This window comes from Malaya genurostris, chromosome 1 (assembly GCF_030247185.1).
Source record: "Malaya genurostris strain Urasoe2022 chromosome 1, Malgen_1.1, whole genome shotgun sequence".
NCBI classification, from domain to species: domain Eukaryota; kingdom Metazoa; phylum Arthropoda; class Insecta; order Diptera; family Culicidae; genus Malaya; species Malaya genurostris.
Window position 1 is genome coordinate 50,116,397 of NC_080570.1, and position 13,652 is coordinate 50,130,048.

Here is a 13,652-nt window from a genome sequence, read left to right on the forward strand (position 1 = left end):
TTTTGGCAGCCGGCAGAAGCCTGGCAAGATTCCGGCAGCTGTCAAAACTTTGCAGGCGAAATTGCGTCATTCGTTCTTCCTTTTTTCTGACAACGAGTCTTGAGACCAGGTGAATGAGATGAAAATACGCGCTAAAGATTAAGAACCGATTCAAAACGGTCATGTCAGTCTTTTGTGACAAAAATCCGGCAGAAACAGAATCGTTAATAACCGCTAAGCGAAATTCTCTGCCGGAAACGGTTGTTGCATTGTTGTCAGACTCTTGACGGAGTTCTGCCAGCACTCCGACGAATGCTTCTGGCAGACGCTGCCAGGCGTCTGGTGGGAAATTTGCTAGGCACATGCAAGTAGGAACCGTCAAATTCCTCAATGGGATTAGCGGGTTAAGGAATGTTTAGAACGGCTTATGTCGTCTGATTAGATGGGATTATTCCCCAAGTTTAGAGTGATTTTTTTGATTTCAGGGCTTTTAAATTTACTTTATATAAGAGCAAGTTAGCAGCTGGATTTTTTAAAAAGAAGATTGATAATAAAACTGAAACTGGAACAAACTCCAACAGTTTCTAAGTTTAATTTAAAACTAAAATATGCTGCCGTTTTGTTTGTTCTGGTGAAACGCTGCTGGGGTGCCAATTTTTCTTTTAATATGATTTCCAACATTAAGGCTTTGAACCATTTTGCGATTAATTTTAACATTTGGTTGAAATCTGAGACTCGAGCGGTTATTTTGATGTTGTCAAAAATAACCCTACTCGAAACTTTCGACTTTCAAGTCGAAAGCATGGTTATTTTTGACAGATCGTTGGTTATTTTCCGACACTGAAAAAAATCTTGCGAAGAAAATTCCAATATCAATTCTTTAGCTAAAATTATTTGCTATGCTTTCCATCCGTCAAACTTTGAAATGAGCCACAGTTTTAGTTAAATTTAACTACTCGACACAAAATAACCGCTTAACTGTCAACTTCCAACCAAACGGTCAACTTAACAGCGAAATGGTTCACAGCCTAAATTTAAAAATTGACATCAATTATGCATTAGAACTAGAACACTTCTGAACATGCCTTTAGTCACTGAAAGTTGACTACTTCAGCAAAGGTATTTATCTAAATCCAAACTGCCCTATTGTAACAGTTTGATTTAGTGAATGAACTTACTCTAGTTTAAAAGAGTTCGTTAAGAAAGCAAGATTCTTAGCCGAACCTGCAATATCATTGTTGAATTGAAAGAATGGACATAGAATTGTTTCAAATATCTGAAATCGAAGTTTTGAGATTCACGAGTTATTATTTTGGAATAAATTTTTGCGATTTGCAGATTGAGTTAGTGAAGAGTTCATTCATTTTCTTTTTAAAATGTCCTAACTCAAAAATTTTATGGAAAATTTTTTATTTTAAAAATTTGATTAGAATGATTTTTCAATAAATCAATGAAGTGACGAGAATAACAGAGCACTCCTGATTTGAATATCCCTGTTTTTACTACTTGATCAAAACCATTTAGAAAAGTTCAAATTTTGGTTTCAAAATAATAACTGCCGTCCTTCCAGGTCGACGTTTTAGCATGCGACAATTGGCTTGTAAGACCGGTGCTCTTCGTAATTCATTGATTTTATTTCGAGTGAGAAGTACAAAATTATTCCGTGAAACGAGAAAAGTTTCGAACGTAGAATGGTTGTTTCGGCCGGAAGAAAAGATCATAAACACATTCACTCACAAACTTGCACATTTTGAAGCAATGTCTCTTGATACCGGGTTGCCAGATTTGTGGTTTTGTCAAACGCCGGCCTGGTAGTCTGTAATGAGAATGTCCATGACATGGGTGGGAAGCTTGTGGTTTTTTATCAAGTTTTAACATTGACGAATTATGTTTATGTAATTGTAGCAATTTGTAATTTAATGAAACGCCAAGCAATCGTGGATTGTTATAATCAAATATCCGCGCAAATCGTTCTATTCTTCGACCGTCAAAAATGCCACAGTGAGGCGGTTTTTTCCTTCTGTCGGTAAGCTGTTTCATTTACTTAATAAACTTAAAAATCTTTATTCGTAAAGTTTGCTTTTTTGCTGACACGTGGACGGCCCGAAGCGGAATTTTCACGTGCTTCTCTTTGCTTTTTCTTCCGTCGGTGTGCATTTAAAGTGTGGGCAGCCAAGTTGTTTTTTGTTCTGCGAGGCAAGCGAATTTTTTCCGTCTTTCTAAGCTAAACAATCGAACAACAGAAGAAAATTGCGATTTTTTTTTCTCGTGAAACGAACCGAGGAACGAACAAAACTGCAAGAAATATGTTTCGCGATGGATTAATGAAGCTGACAGGATGGCAATGAAATGAAATATGGTTTCCTTTGGCGGAAACTTTTCCGTCCCGACGTGTTTGTAGTTTGGCAAATAGAAAAAAAAAAAAGAGACAGAGAGAGGAAACGTCATTTGAATCTGCCGGCACGAATCGAGTTGAATGTCCAACTGAGAACTCAATTGAAAGTAGTCGCAAATCAGCGCAAAAGTAATATTTATGGAACAAATAAAAACTGAACATGAAGCGCTTGAACGTTGAGCAAATGAGCTCAGGAAGGGTATTACGAAGAATCCCTGCTGAGAAGCGTATCGGCGTTCGTCGGGGGTTTTCCGCTGACCGTTGAGTATCAAGCAAACGGAACTGCGAAAGCTTCAGGAATGTTCCGATTCCTGGAAGCTCATATGTTTTAGTCAGTGATGGGTGAAAGGGAGGAAAAGGAACCGTACTTGGCTGGAAGGTGGTAATACAGTGATGGCATTACTGCTTAGTAGGAAGAGAACACTTACCAACGCAGGGATTATGGTTAACAACGCTAAATATTTTATCACATCTGCGCTTCATGTGGTTGTTCGGGCAGATACAGCCAAACATCGGCGATAATCGGAGATTAGTCCATGCTTCGTAGCACAATTCCCTGTTGGTGTTCCGGGTGATTTTTCCACATTCGGTACGTTCGGTGAAAAGTATGGCGGCAGGAAGAGAACAAGAATAGGCGTGGTGAGTGGGTTTCTACGTTCCTGACTACACTATATCCGGGCTGGGAAAACGTTTTCGTTCCAGCGGATTGTTTGGGCTTGCAGGATCGGATTTTTTTGTTGTTGTTGTTGTTGATGTTGCCGGGTGTTCGGGCGGAACTCGGTTTGATTTACACTGTTTGTTTTCTTTCGCTTCTATCGGCTGCGGTAGGTTCGTACGGTTTATGGTGGCGGTTTCGATGGTGGTGTTCGGTTTGTACTTTATCACATGTATTCTCAAACGCGGCTTGAGTCCTTCCGCGGTCAATACAGTGCGGATTATCCGTTGAACGGAGGGGCAAGCTAGTAATACTCTTACTGGCTCACATGAGAACCAGAATAACTTACCTACACAATTTATATGAGACAGTATTTTTAATGGGCTTGTATAAGTTTTTCTTTCCTGTAGAAAAAAATTTACTACTGGCGAAAGGTGCTAAAAATCCAATTTTAAAAACTTTTCAATTCAAGATTCCTCATTGTTTGGGACAAATGTACAACTAGTTTTCGGTCGATTTAATCTTCTAAACATGTAAAGGTTTCTACGAACAGCTTTATTAATTAAATTGTAATCTTTATGGAAGACAAATCCTACTTTTACTATGAATCAATGAAACGAATTTCATAGGAAGTGCACGGGCAAAAATCTATTGCCGGTACCATGATTTTTTAATCATGAAATCATGAACCATGTCTTCTCATGAAATTTCATGGGCAAAATGATTGATATCATGAAAATTTTCATGAATCAGGAATCAGAACAAATTGGCTCAAATGACACGTTCCCCTTGATATTTAGAGATTTGTGCCTTGCCATCAATTTGTTTTTAGCATCATTTTCCCGATATATAACAGGGAAGGATTGAAGGGAAATGGTAAGGTTTGGACTAGGAGGATGGGGAAAATTGACGACATAAAAACACAAAAAAGCATAAGTAAATTCTGCACCCCTAAGGGATGCTGAACAACCTGCTACACAATTTAAACCTATTTAGGTTTGTTATTATGTGCGTTCTTTCTGATGAACGATGCAGAGTTAATAAAACCTCCAACCCCCGAGAAGATTTAGAGATTTTACAAAAGCGACACCATTCTGCACTCCCGGAAGAATGCGGAACGATTCACAGTATGTACGAGCAGAAGTAAATTCGATACCCAAAACAGTCTACTAAACCCTATTTAAGGTGAATACAGAAAGGATTCATACACTCCAGGAAGAACGATGAACCCTTCTGACTATAGCTCCTTACCACATTGGGTGAGAAAAAAGAGAATATCCTTTAATTTTAGCTCCGCATACACAGACTCAACCATGTATGGAGAACCAAAAACCCGAATACGTTTTAGTTAGTTTTATAAGTTTTATTTATACCCGGTTTTAACCCGAATACGTAGTTGCGTCAATGCGGGGCAGTTACATATCAGATGATATGAAGTACCGTAATCACATTCACACAAATCACACGAATAATACTCAGCACGTTGAATAGTAGCCATGTGATAATTGAGTATGCAATGTCCAGTCAGAGCTCTGACCAGAATACTGCAATGATGCTTGGAAAAATGCAGTAGACACTTTGACATTTTCAGATTTAAATCTGGTAAAAATGCTTTTGTCTGAGCGCAAGTTTGCAAGCTGCGCCAGTAGCTGACATGTTTGGATGTAGCCCAAGAACGAATCTTGTGCTTTATCCAACTAGTTGAAAGTGGTAAAGCTGGTTCAGGACCAACGAAATCATTCGTTGCACCAGCTCTAGCCAACTCATCAGCCCATTCATTTCCAGTAATACCAGAATGGCCGGGTACCCATAAGAAGTAAACAACATTTGAAATGCTGAGGTCTTCAATTTGAGTTCGACATGCGATCACTAGATTCGACCGTGAATCATTCGAACTGAGTGCTTTTGAGGCTGCCTGACTGTCGGAACAAAAATAAATTCGTTTACCACAGATCCTCTGCTGAAGTGCCGATTGTATTCCACACAGAATCGCGTAGATTCCTGCTTGGAACACAGTACAGTATGTACCAGGTGAATGATACTGCCTCTAGCTTCATTTCACGACAGTAGACACCAGCACCAGCACGACCATTCAACAGAGAACCGTCCGTATAACAAACTATGTGTTCATCAAGTTCCAATCAACCAGACAACCATTCCTCACGAGAGGATAGCTCACATTGAATATTTTGAAAGGAAAACTGCATGTGAGAGTTAGGTAACTAGGAGCGAGTAATTACTCATGCCACGTAACCATTTGAGACCACAAGCGAGTGTGGCTAGTAGCATAATTTAATCATGAAATCACGAACCATGTCATCTCATGAAATTTCATGAGCAAAATGATTGCTATCATTAAAATTTTCATGAAAGAAGTTTTATTGTTCATGATTGTTCAATTGTTTTGATCATGAAATCATTCCTGATTTCGTGATTTTTAATCATGGTTCCGGCACTAGATTTTTATCCGTGTGTGGAAATGCCTACTTCCTACTATGAAAAATACGCGGAAAAAGGGCGAGCTCTTCTCCCTACTCATTAGAACCAATCTTCATTATGACGGTTTTTATTGAGACATTGAAGAAAGACTACCCTGGAACTATCTGGCTCCGTTTGGCTCCATTATACAGTGTCTTAGCTGAGTATGTTCAACGGTCATACGTAAAGGCTTCTACGATCCAAACTAGATCCCTTTAGAGCTACGACTGCATGAGATAAAATGGAGTACTGTTCTTCTTTTCCCAACGTTAAAAACTTGTGTTTTTCTATCATACGATGGAATTTCAAGAAGGAAACATTAAAAAAAACACCTCTTCAGAACAGGGCCGCCGATTTAGAGGGGGGAAAGGGAAATCTTTCCATATCCGGACTTTTTCAAGTGGCCCGAAAATTTGAAAGAAATGATTTTTTTAATTATTGAAATTTTACATTATTAAAAATAAAAAGTCATTTGGCAAGTGAGCTATTTTCTTAAGTTAAAAATCTCTTACTTCTATTATATTTTCATGCTCTTGATGTATTGAATTTTCTATCGACGCCCTGGTTAATTTTAGCGTAGTTGCGATCGAAACATGAAATTAAATTCATAATTTTATCATATTTAATCATTTCTCAATCTATTTGGAACAGAGCTGATGAAAGTCATTTTCCTTGACTCAAAATAGACACAAAAAATGTCACTCTCTGCTCCACTTCCAGATTATGAGAACAAGATCCATATCCAGTCAACGACGAAAACAGTAATTTCAAAATTATGTTCTTTCCTTCGTCTACTCTTTCAGTCATTTTCGGTTTTCAGTGAAAATTGTGTACTGTGCAGTATTGATATTCAACCGGAGCTTCGAGAATCGATAATGACAGAAAACAATACACAACTGTTTATACCTATTTGTGCTTCTACCTATAGTAGTTTTGATTTCTAAAGAGGTTTAAATTCGATTAAGGGGTTACACCACTGTGGAAAAAAGTAAGGCTTTTTTGGGGATCCAAAAAATGAATTATCCGTATTAATATTTAAGTACAAAAATGACCAGTTTTAAAAATTGAAAAACAAAATGACTGCATTTCCACGAAACTGCTGCATTTTGACGGCCGGAAACATAAGTCAAGTAAATCTTGACCAATCGATTCAAAAATTTTACAGAATATTCTCGCTAGTTATCTCCACAGAGGTACGTAGGGTTTTTTTTAATTAATTGATTTTCTGTAAAATGGCAGCTCTAAAATCGCATTTTTTCATCACAAAATTGTTCATAAAAAAATATTCGCAATTTTCAAAAACCACTACGTATCTATGTGGAAATGACTATCGAGAATATTCTGTACAATTTTTGAATCGATTGGTCAATATTTTCTTGACTTATGTTTCCGGCCGTCAAAATGCAGCACTTTCGCGGAAATGCCACCAAGCCACCATTTTATTTTTACTTTTTAAAACTGGTCGTTTTTTTATCTTAAATATACATATTAAAAAGTGCTTTATACAAAATTCAGGTTACTCAATTTTTTGGATTCCAAAATAATTCCCCAAGAAAGTCCTTCTCTTTTTTTCTACAGTGGTGTAACCGCTTAAATTGCCATTTAAATTCGATTAAATTGCCATACAAACAGAGTTGCCATGTTATTTTTTCAAAGGTCGGTCTTTGACTCAAAAATTTATCTGATTTGTCTGTGTCTAACTATGTACAAGGTAATTTTGATCGGGATTCATTTTCAGTGAGCAAAAAAAACAGAGGTACTTTGATCACTTCATATATTTTGGCCCACCTAACAAACTTTATGGATTTAACCGATGTTAAGCAACCCATGTTGCATCAATTTGAAGTTAATCGCGTCTAATTATCAATTTCGGAGGGGGTTTTCAAGGATATTACAACATTTGGTGGATATTTTTACAAAGTGGGCCAAAATAAAATGAATCCTCAAGTGGACCAACATACCTCTGTTACCTTATCTGGTGAAATCTCTAAAATCTGGAAAAAGATCTGTTCAGTGTCTGGCGAAGCGAGAAAAAATCTGGTATTTGTCAGAAAAATCTGGAATAATGGCAACGCTGCATTACGTTCCATGACATTTTGGTTTCGCCTCTAAACGAGTGACGCTGGCATTGATATTCTCTTTTGTTTAAGTGAGAGTCTAAAATACATCCTCTCTCTTCGTTTATTTTGAATGCGATCTTTTACGAATGAGACATTCAATTGAAAATAGGTGACATTTTTTATCTCTGATCTGAAATCACTTGAAATTATGATATTTCAATGGAAAATCAATGCAATTTCAGTTAGTTTCAAATAAATTATAATTTACGTTTAAAATTGTACCTGGTGTTGGAATTTGATCGTAGCGTTGTACGAAAGTTAGCGTTAGTCAACTATCCATAGGTGCACATATAAAAGTAAACATACTTCCCTCAGAACACAAAAAAGCTCAGTATATAAAAACGAGTGGTGATGTCTCATTTTCAGTCGATGTTTGTGCAAAAGAATCGCTACAAAGACCCCCCCCCCCCCTTCATGATAGCGTATTTTATACTTGGTTAGACCAAAGATGCCAGATAAAAATTTCAAATATTTTCAGACAGGGTTGTAAAAGTCAGTAAACCCGAAAAAATATCTGCAGGCTTCAATTTCTCTAGAAAGTATGATAGGCTAAACTGACTTGGCGAGCAAAAAAAGAAAACGTGGCAATTTCAAAAGTCTGTAAATTTTGACGAAAGTCTGCGAAAAACTCTATTTCAAAAGTCTGCAACAAACAATGTCTGCAGCACTATATACGGCACCTGCAGATTTACAGACAAATCTGTAGACCTCGCATATCTGGGTTAGACTCCTGCGAAAAAACTACCCACATTATCAGATCCGAATGAATTCCGAATACGATCCGAATGAATTCCGAATACGATTCCGAATGAATTTCGCTTCCAACCGGTTGATTCGGAAATCTATCGGAATCGAGTGAGAAGATGCGGATTGAATTGTCAACTCGTTTTCTTCTTATTCTTTCCCGATTTTGCACGTTTTCGTGCTGATTTTCAGTTTATTTCTCAACAAAAAATAAAAATAAAACAAATAAATTTAAATCTTCAAGTTTTTCGGATATGCAGGACTAGTAAATAACCAGCTCTTCTTAGAATTCCAGCATAAACTGTTGAAATTTTCTGAAAATTTCCGAAAAGTCCGACACTGAAAAAAATCTTGCAATGAAGATTCTAATATTAATTCTTTAGTTGAAATTATTTCCAGTGGAAAATAAACCCAAATAACTTTCCGTCCGTCAAATTTTGAAATGGGCGGCAGTTTTAGTTAAGTTTCACTACTCGACACAAAATAACCACCTGAGTGTCAGATTTCAACCAAAAGTCAAAATTAACCGCGAAATGGTTCACAGCCTAACACATTTATAAAATGAGCGAAAATTCAATGAAAATTATAATGTCACTATTAATCGGTTTATTTGAGCACCCAGAAACGAGCAGTCGAATTCATTGCTCATTCCGTCATTTCGGTAATGTGGGTATTTGTGCAGTCCGTTTCCCTCCAGTACACTTATACAAATAAGCTCAATATATGACAACCAGTGATGCCGCATTTACAGATTTATCCCTAAATTTACAGATTCTAATGAACGCTGAAGATATTTATTGATCCGCAGTGTCACTTATTCTCTGGCAATTTATTTGCATTTCGTGTACTTCACTTTCATTTTTGCTAGCTAAAACAATTTTTTCCACGGCCATTGATGAAATCTGCTTCAAAATTCAACCTGACATCCCTGATGTGAACTGCATGTCGCTTTTGTGTTAATAGTACTGTGCGAGAAAAAAGTTGCTGTCAAAATTTTAACGGCTAGAGTATTAGAATTCACAGCATTTGCAATACATGAAGCAAAGTACCGCAGAAAGTTATCGTATTTTAGTGGGAGTATGCGGCTAACAGGAACGTTCCGGATAACCGAAAAAGTCCGAAGGTTAATATTTGTAGACGATTTGTTCCGTTCCGTGGCACATAACTTGTCAGTTTGAATTGAAGCGATATCTGAGCTTCATCAGAGAGATGGCAAAAAGTAATAGAAAACGATGAGCTTTCATAATAAGTTACAAAACTTTGTCAAAATATGAGTCAAAAAACATGTTTCGAATTTATCCTAATCAGAGCTTAAAATTGTCACGGATTCTCTGTGAAATAATCCAATCCAACAGCCTCATTTTCAATATTTTCTTATTACTGTCTCATTCGTAAATGACCGACACCAGAACAAACGAAGAAAGACGAAGCATTCTAGTTTCTCATTGAAACAAAAAGAGAGTATAATTGCCAACGTTACTATTTTCTCTATGACAAGACGAAACCAAACTATCATCTTCAGGGAGTATCAGCAGAATTTCAATTCTCATTCTTTCATCGATGTATTGAAAATCTGTGACGCTTGGCTATAAAAAGTGACTAAAATTCGACAAATCGAAGTAATTACATCCCAGAACCTCTTTGGAATCCAAAACTACTACAAATTCGACCACCAACAGGTGGTAAAATCAAGGATGGCTTTTATCGTATCAAAGAACGCTCTCTAGCAATTCTTCACAAGATTCAATCAGTGCCATCAAAGAGAGACGGATATCATCGCAGCAACAAAAAAACCGGCATGGTTCATTTAACATAGAATGGATACCAGTGCGAGAGCGAATTACTCTCGATGACCCGTCTGAGCATCACGAATTAGCACGCTGCTGTGGGGATTCTCTCTGAAGCAACAAACGGTCGCTTATTCTCGTTTCGCGATCCGATTCTGTATGGGCAGTGGATAATTGCGATAGAATCATTTTAGCATTGCCGCTTATTCTAACCATGTGCATATAACCTTTGTATAAGTTGTGTCTATGCAAATGTCTGTGAATGCTCTACACCAGGGTTTTGAAATATTGTAATTTAGTATAAGAATCGTCAAGTCGAATCAACGATTCGATTTTCTGCGATAATTGTCAACTTGCAATTCTCTCTTGGTAAATTCCACACAGCATCGATCATTATCAGACTGTAATTTTTCTTGAAGGTCCGTAAAAGTACTCAAAATATGAAGTGGAGTTAAGAAATGTAGAAAAATTCTCTCACGGTTCATGCATTGAGAGACACGAGTTCTGGTAGAATCTTCTACCGGATTGAAAATGTTGTATACAATATAGAAAAATATCGAACAGCTTCCGTCAAATTATCGGCAATCACCGACACTGATTAAAATAACATATCAAATTTTACTTTTCAACACTGCTATCGCTAAACAGATCGAGAGCGATTATAGGTGAATGAAATTACCGTGGCCGTCTTAAAAATATGCCAGAATAAAATTCCCATTAGGTTTCAATTGCACTATTGTTAAAGCCTGTTTTAGGAATGTCGTAATATCGAGTAATCGATTAACAGTTCACATACTCATATTCGTCTATTAAACTAATCGAATAATTCTGAAAATTCAATAACAATAATCGAATGATTAATCGAATAATCGATGAATAACCCAGATGATCGATTAAAATTTAATCAAATAGTTTGATTATTGAATAATCGAGTAATTCGAAAAATCTGACATCCCTAACCTGCTTATGTTAAATTTCGGACACTTTTCCTTTAGAGTAGATTTTGAATCATTGCACGGGTCAGCGCTGTCAACTTTACCGATTTATCGGTGTTTATACCGATTTTTTTATTCGATACAGGAATACCGATAATACAATTTTCATAAAAATAAAATAAATGCCGAATTTCAGTTTTTGGACTTGTTTTCATAGGGTTAAACCAGGTGGATTTTTGTTGGTCGCCAAACCACTTCCCACCAAACTCACTAAATAGATTGATTTTTCCGCCATAAACAGGTTTTCGAAAAAAAAAATTGTTGGCAGCTCTGCCGCGCTGAAACGTTTCATTTACATGACAACTGAAACAACATGTTTATATTCAGGGATGCCAGGTTCACAGATTAGTCTGTGTTTCACGGATTTTCAATTTTCTGCGCAGATTTTAAAAATGACACAGATTTTCACAGATTTCTGAAAACAATCACAGATTTTCACAAATTGTGGAATAAATCACAGATTTTCACAGATTTTTGAAATCGAGCACAGTACAGAGCGGTTGAGGAACAAGGTACGGAGCGTGTTGATAGTGAGACCTTGTTTTTCTTTGCTCACCAAATTGATTTCGATCTGCTATTATGGTACGGGAGAACGGGCACAGATTTTCACAGATAGGTTTTTCGCTTGGTCACAGATTTTTGAAAAAAAATGACCTGGCATCCCTGTTTATATTCTGCAGATTTGTGAAATCAGTTGCAGGCATGTTTTTGAGTATCAAAATTTTCGCAGACATTCGTAAAAATTTACTGGTTTTCAAAGTCGTCGCAGTCATTGTTTTTCATTTTTTGCACGCTAATCCAATTTCGTGCTCCATTCATTGAAGAAAACTTAACTTCGAATGTTTGGAAGTAGGGATGTCGGATTGTTCGAATTATTCGAATAATCAATAATCGAGTCACTGAAGCCACCGCACCGCGAAAAAAACCGCGCAAAAATAAACAGCGTAACTTCGGAAATCCGTATAAAAAACCGCAATACTAAAAAAAATTTGTTTTTATGCCAAATATCTTAGAAATGCATGAAATGTCCAAATCTGATACAGCAATCCCAAAAACATCTTTTTTGAAAATAAAATTGACTATTGAACTTATTTGATGATTTCCGAAATCGAAAAAAAAATGTGTTAGAAATGCCAAATGTCTTAGAAATGCATGAAACTTTGAACACCATACCTCACAAAAAAAAAAACGACTGAGAATTTGAGACCGCGTAACTTCGAAATCCGCGTAGAAAAAAAAAACGCAAATTTGAAGAAAAAATTTGTTGTGTGCCAAATGTCTTAGAAATGCATAAAACGTCCAGAATTGTTAAAAAAAACGACTTTGGAACTAGTGTAATCTCGAAGAAATTTTTTTTTCATAAAATCGACTTTGGGAATTTCGAGATTTTCGAGATCGAAAATTTTGTTTGCTGCCAAATGTCTTAAGAAATCAAGAACCGACGAATTTTGGTGTAATCTAATTTGTTTTCAAATCGAGAAGTTTCAGATAGTTGATTTGAAAAAATTTCTGCATTTCTAAGATAAAATACGAAAATCGCGTAACTTCGGAGATCCACGTAAAAAATCGCATTAAAAAACCGCGTAAAAAAGACTTCAGTGTATTATTTTCAAACTAATCGATACGCGTTCGAATAATTTAAACAGGTTCCGTGTCTAGCTTTTATACCGCAATGCGAAGGAACGCCGTTACCGAGCATTGCCAGATATTATTTGTCTGCAAATTTCCGAAGAGAGATTTGATTTGGCTGGCCATGTGTAGTTGTGGTTGAAAATCTAAAGGTTTCGTTTCTACTGGCACTATCAATAATGGTGTGCACGAGAAAGATTGTCTCTAAGTGACTGTCGAAAATGGTTGCTACGATTTATCACACGGAAAGAAATCCGTTACTGCTGTTATAATTAGAAAATCATGAAACCAATCATTTTAACTTATCATGAAATCATGAGCAATAACTCTTCTCCCATGAAAATTAATCATGGTTTCGAAAATGCGTCACTTGAAGAATGCATTTCTTTCAAAGCTTGTAACTCTAATTTTCTACCCGGATATCACTTGACGATTTTTTTGCGAGAATTCGAAATAGAGTTTCTTTATAGGAGATTTGAATCACTCGAGTTTTTTCATGCAGTTCGTTTATGTGTTTAAATTCTGAAACACAAAATCAAAACTGAAGTAATGAACGCAAGTAAACACGTTATCTTTTGCGTCGTCGTTTTCCAAAAACAGAATATTTTCGTTTTAAAAGAAGTTCGTCGTGCTTTTCACTGAATTTATATTTCAAAAATGACCATCGTTTCAAAAATCACACATAATGCCTGAATTTATGTTGCAAAAAATACCATCGTAGCAGAAAGACGCCTGAAGTTATTCCCAACAACTTCAAGTACGTTACGTTTAAATTTCATAGAAATCAGTTCGAATGGATCATGATCCGAGAAATTTTAAGCATGGTGTATTATCATAACATGAAAATATATTATTTTCCCCAAATCATGA

The 13,652-nt window shown here is 36.4% G+C and overlaps 1 protein-coding gene across 12 annotated transcripts in view; it reads right to left on the reverse strand.

The window, feature by feature from the left end:
* The window catches only part of LOC131439242 (uncharacterized), a 684,657-nt gene that overhangs the window by 103,496 nt on the left and 567,509 nt on the right, over positions 1–13,652 (reverse strand). For all 12 annotated transcript variants that reach the window (XM_058610111.1, XM_058610057.1, XM_058610049.1 and 9 more), the window contains exon 6: positions 2,803–2,930. In XM_058610111.1, coding sequence (XP_058466094.1) covers positions 2,803–2,930 — 128 coding nt within the window. The remainder of the gene's footprint in view (positions 1–2,802; positions 2,931–13,652) is intronic.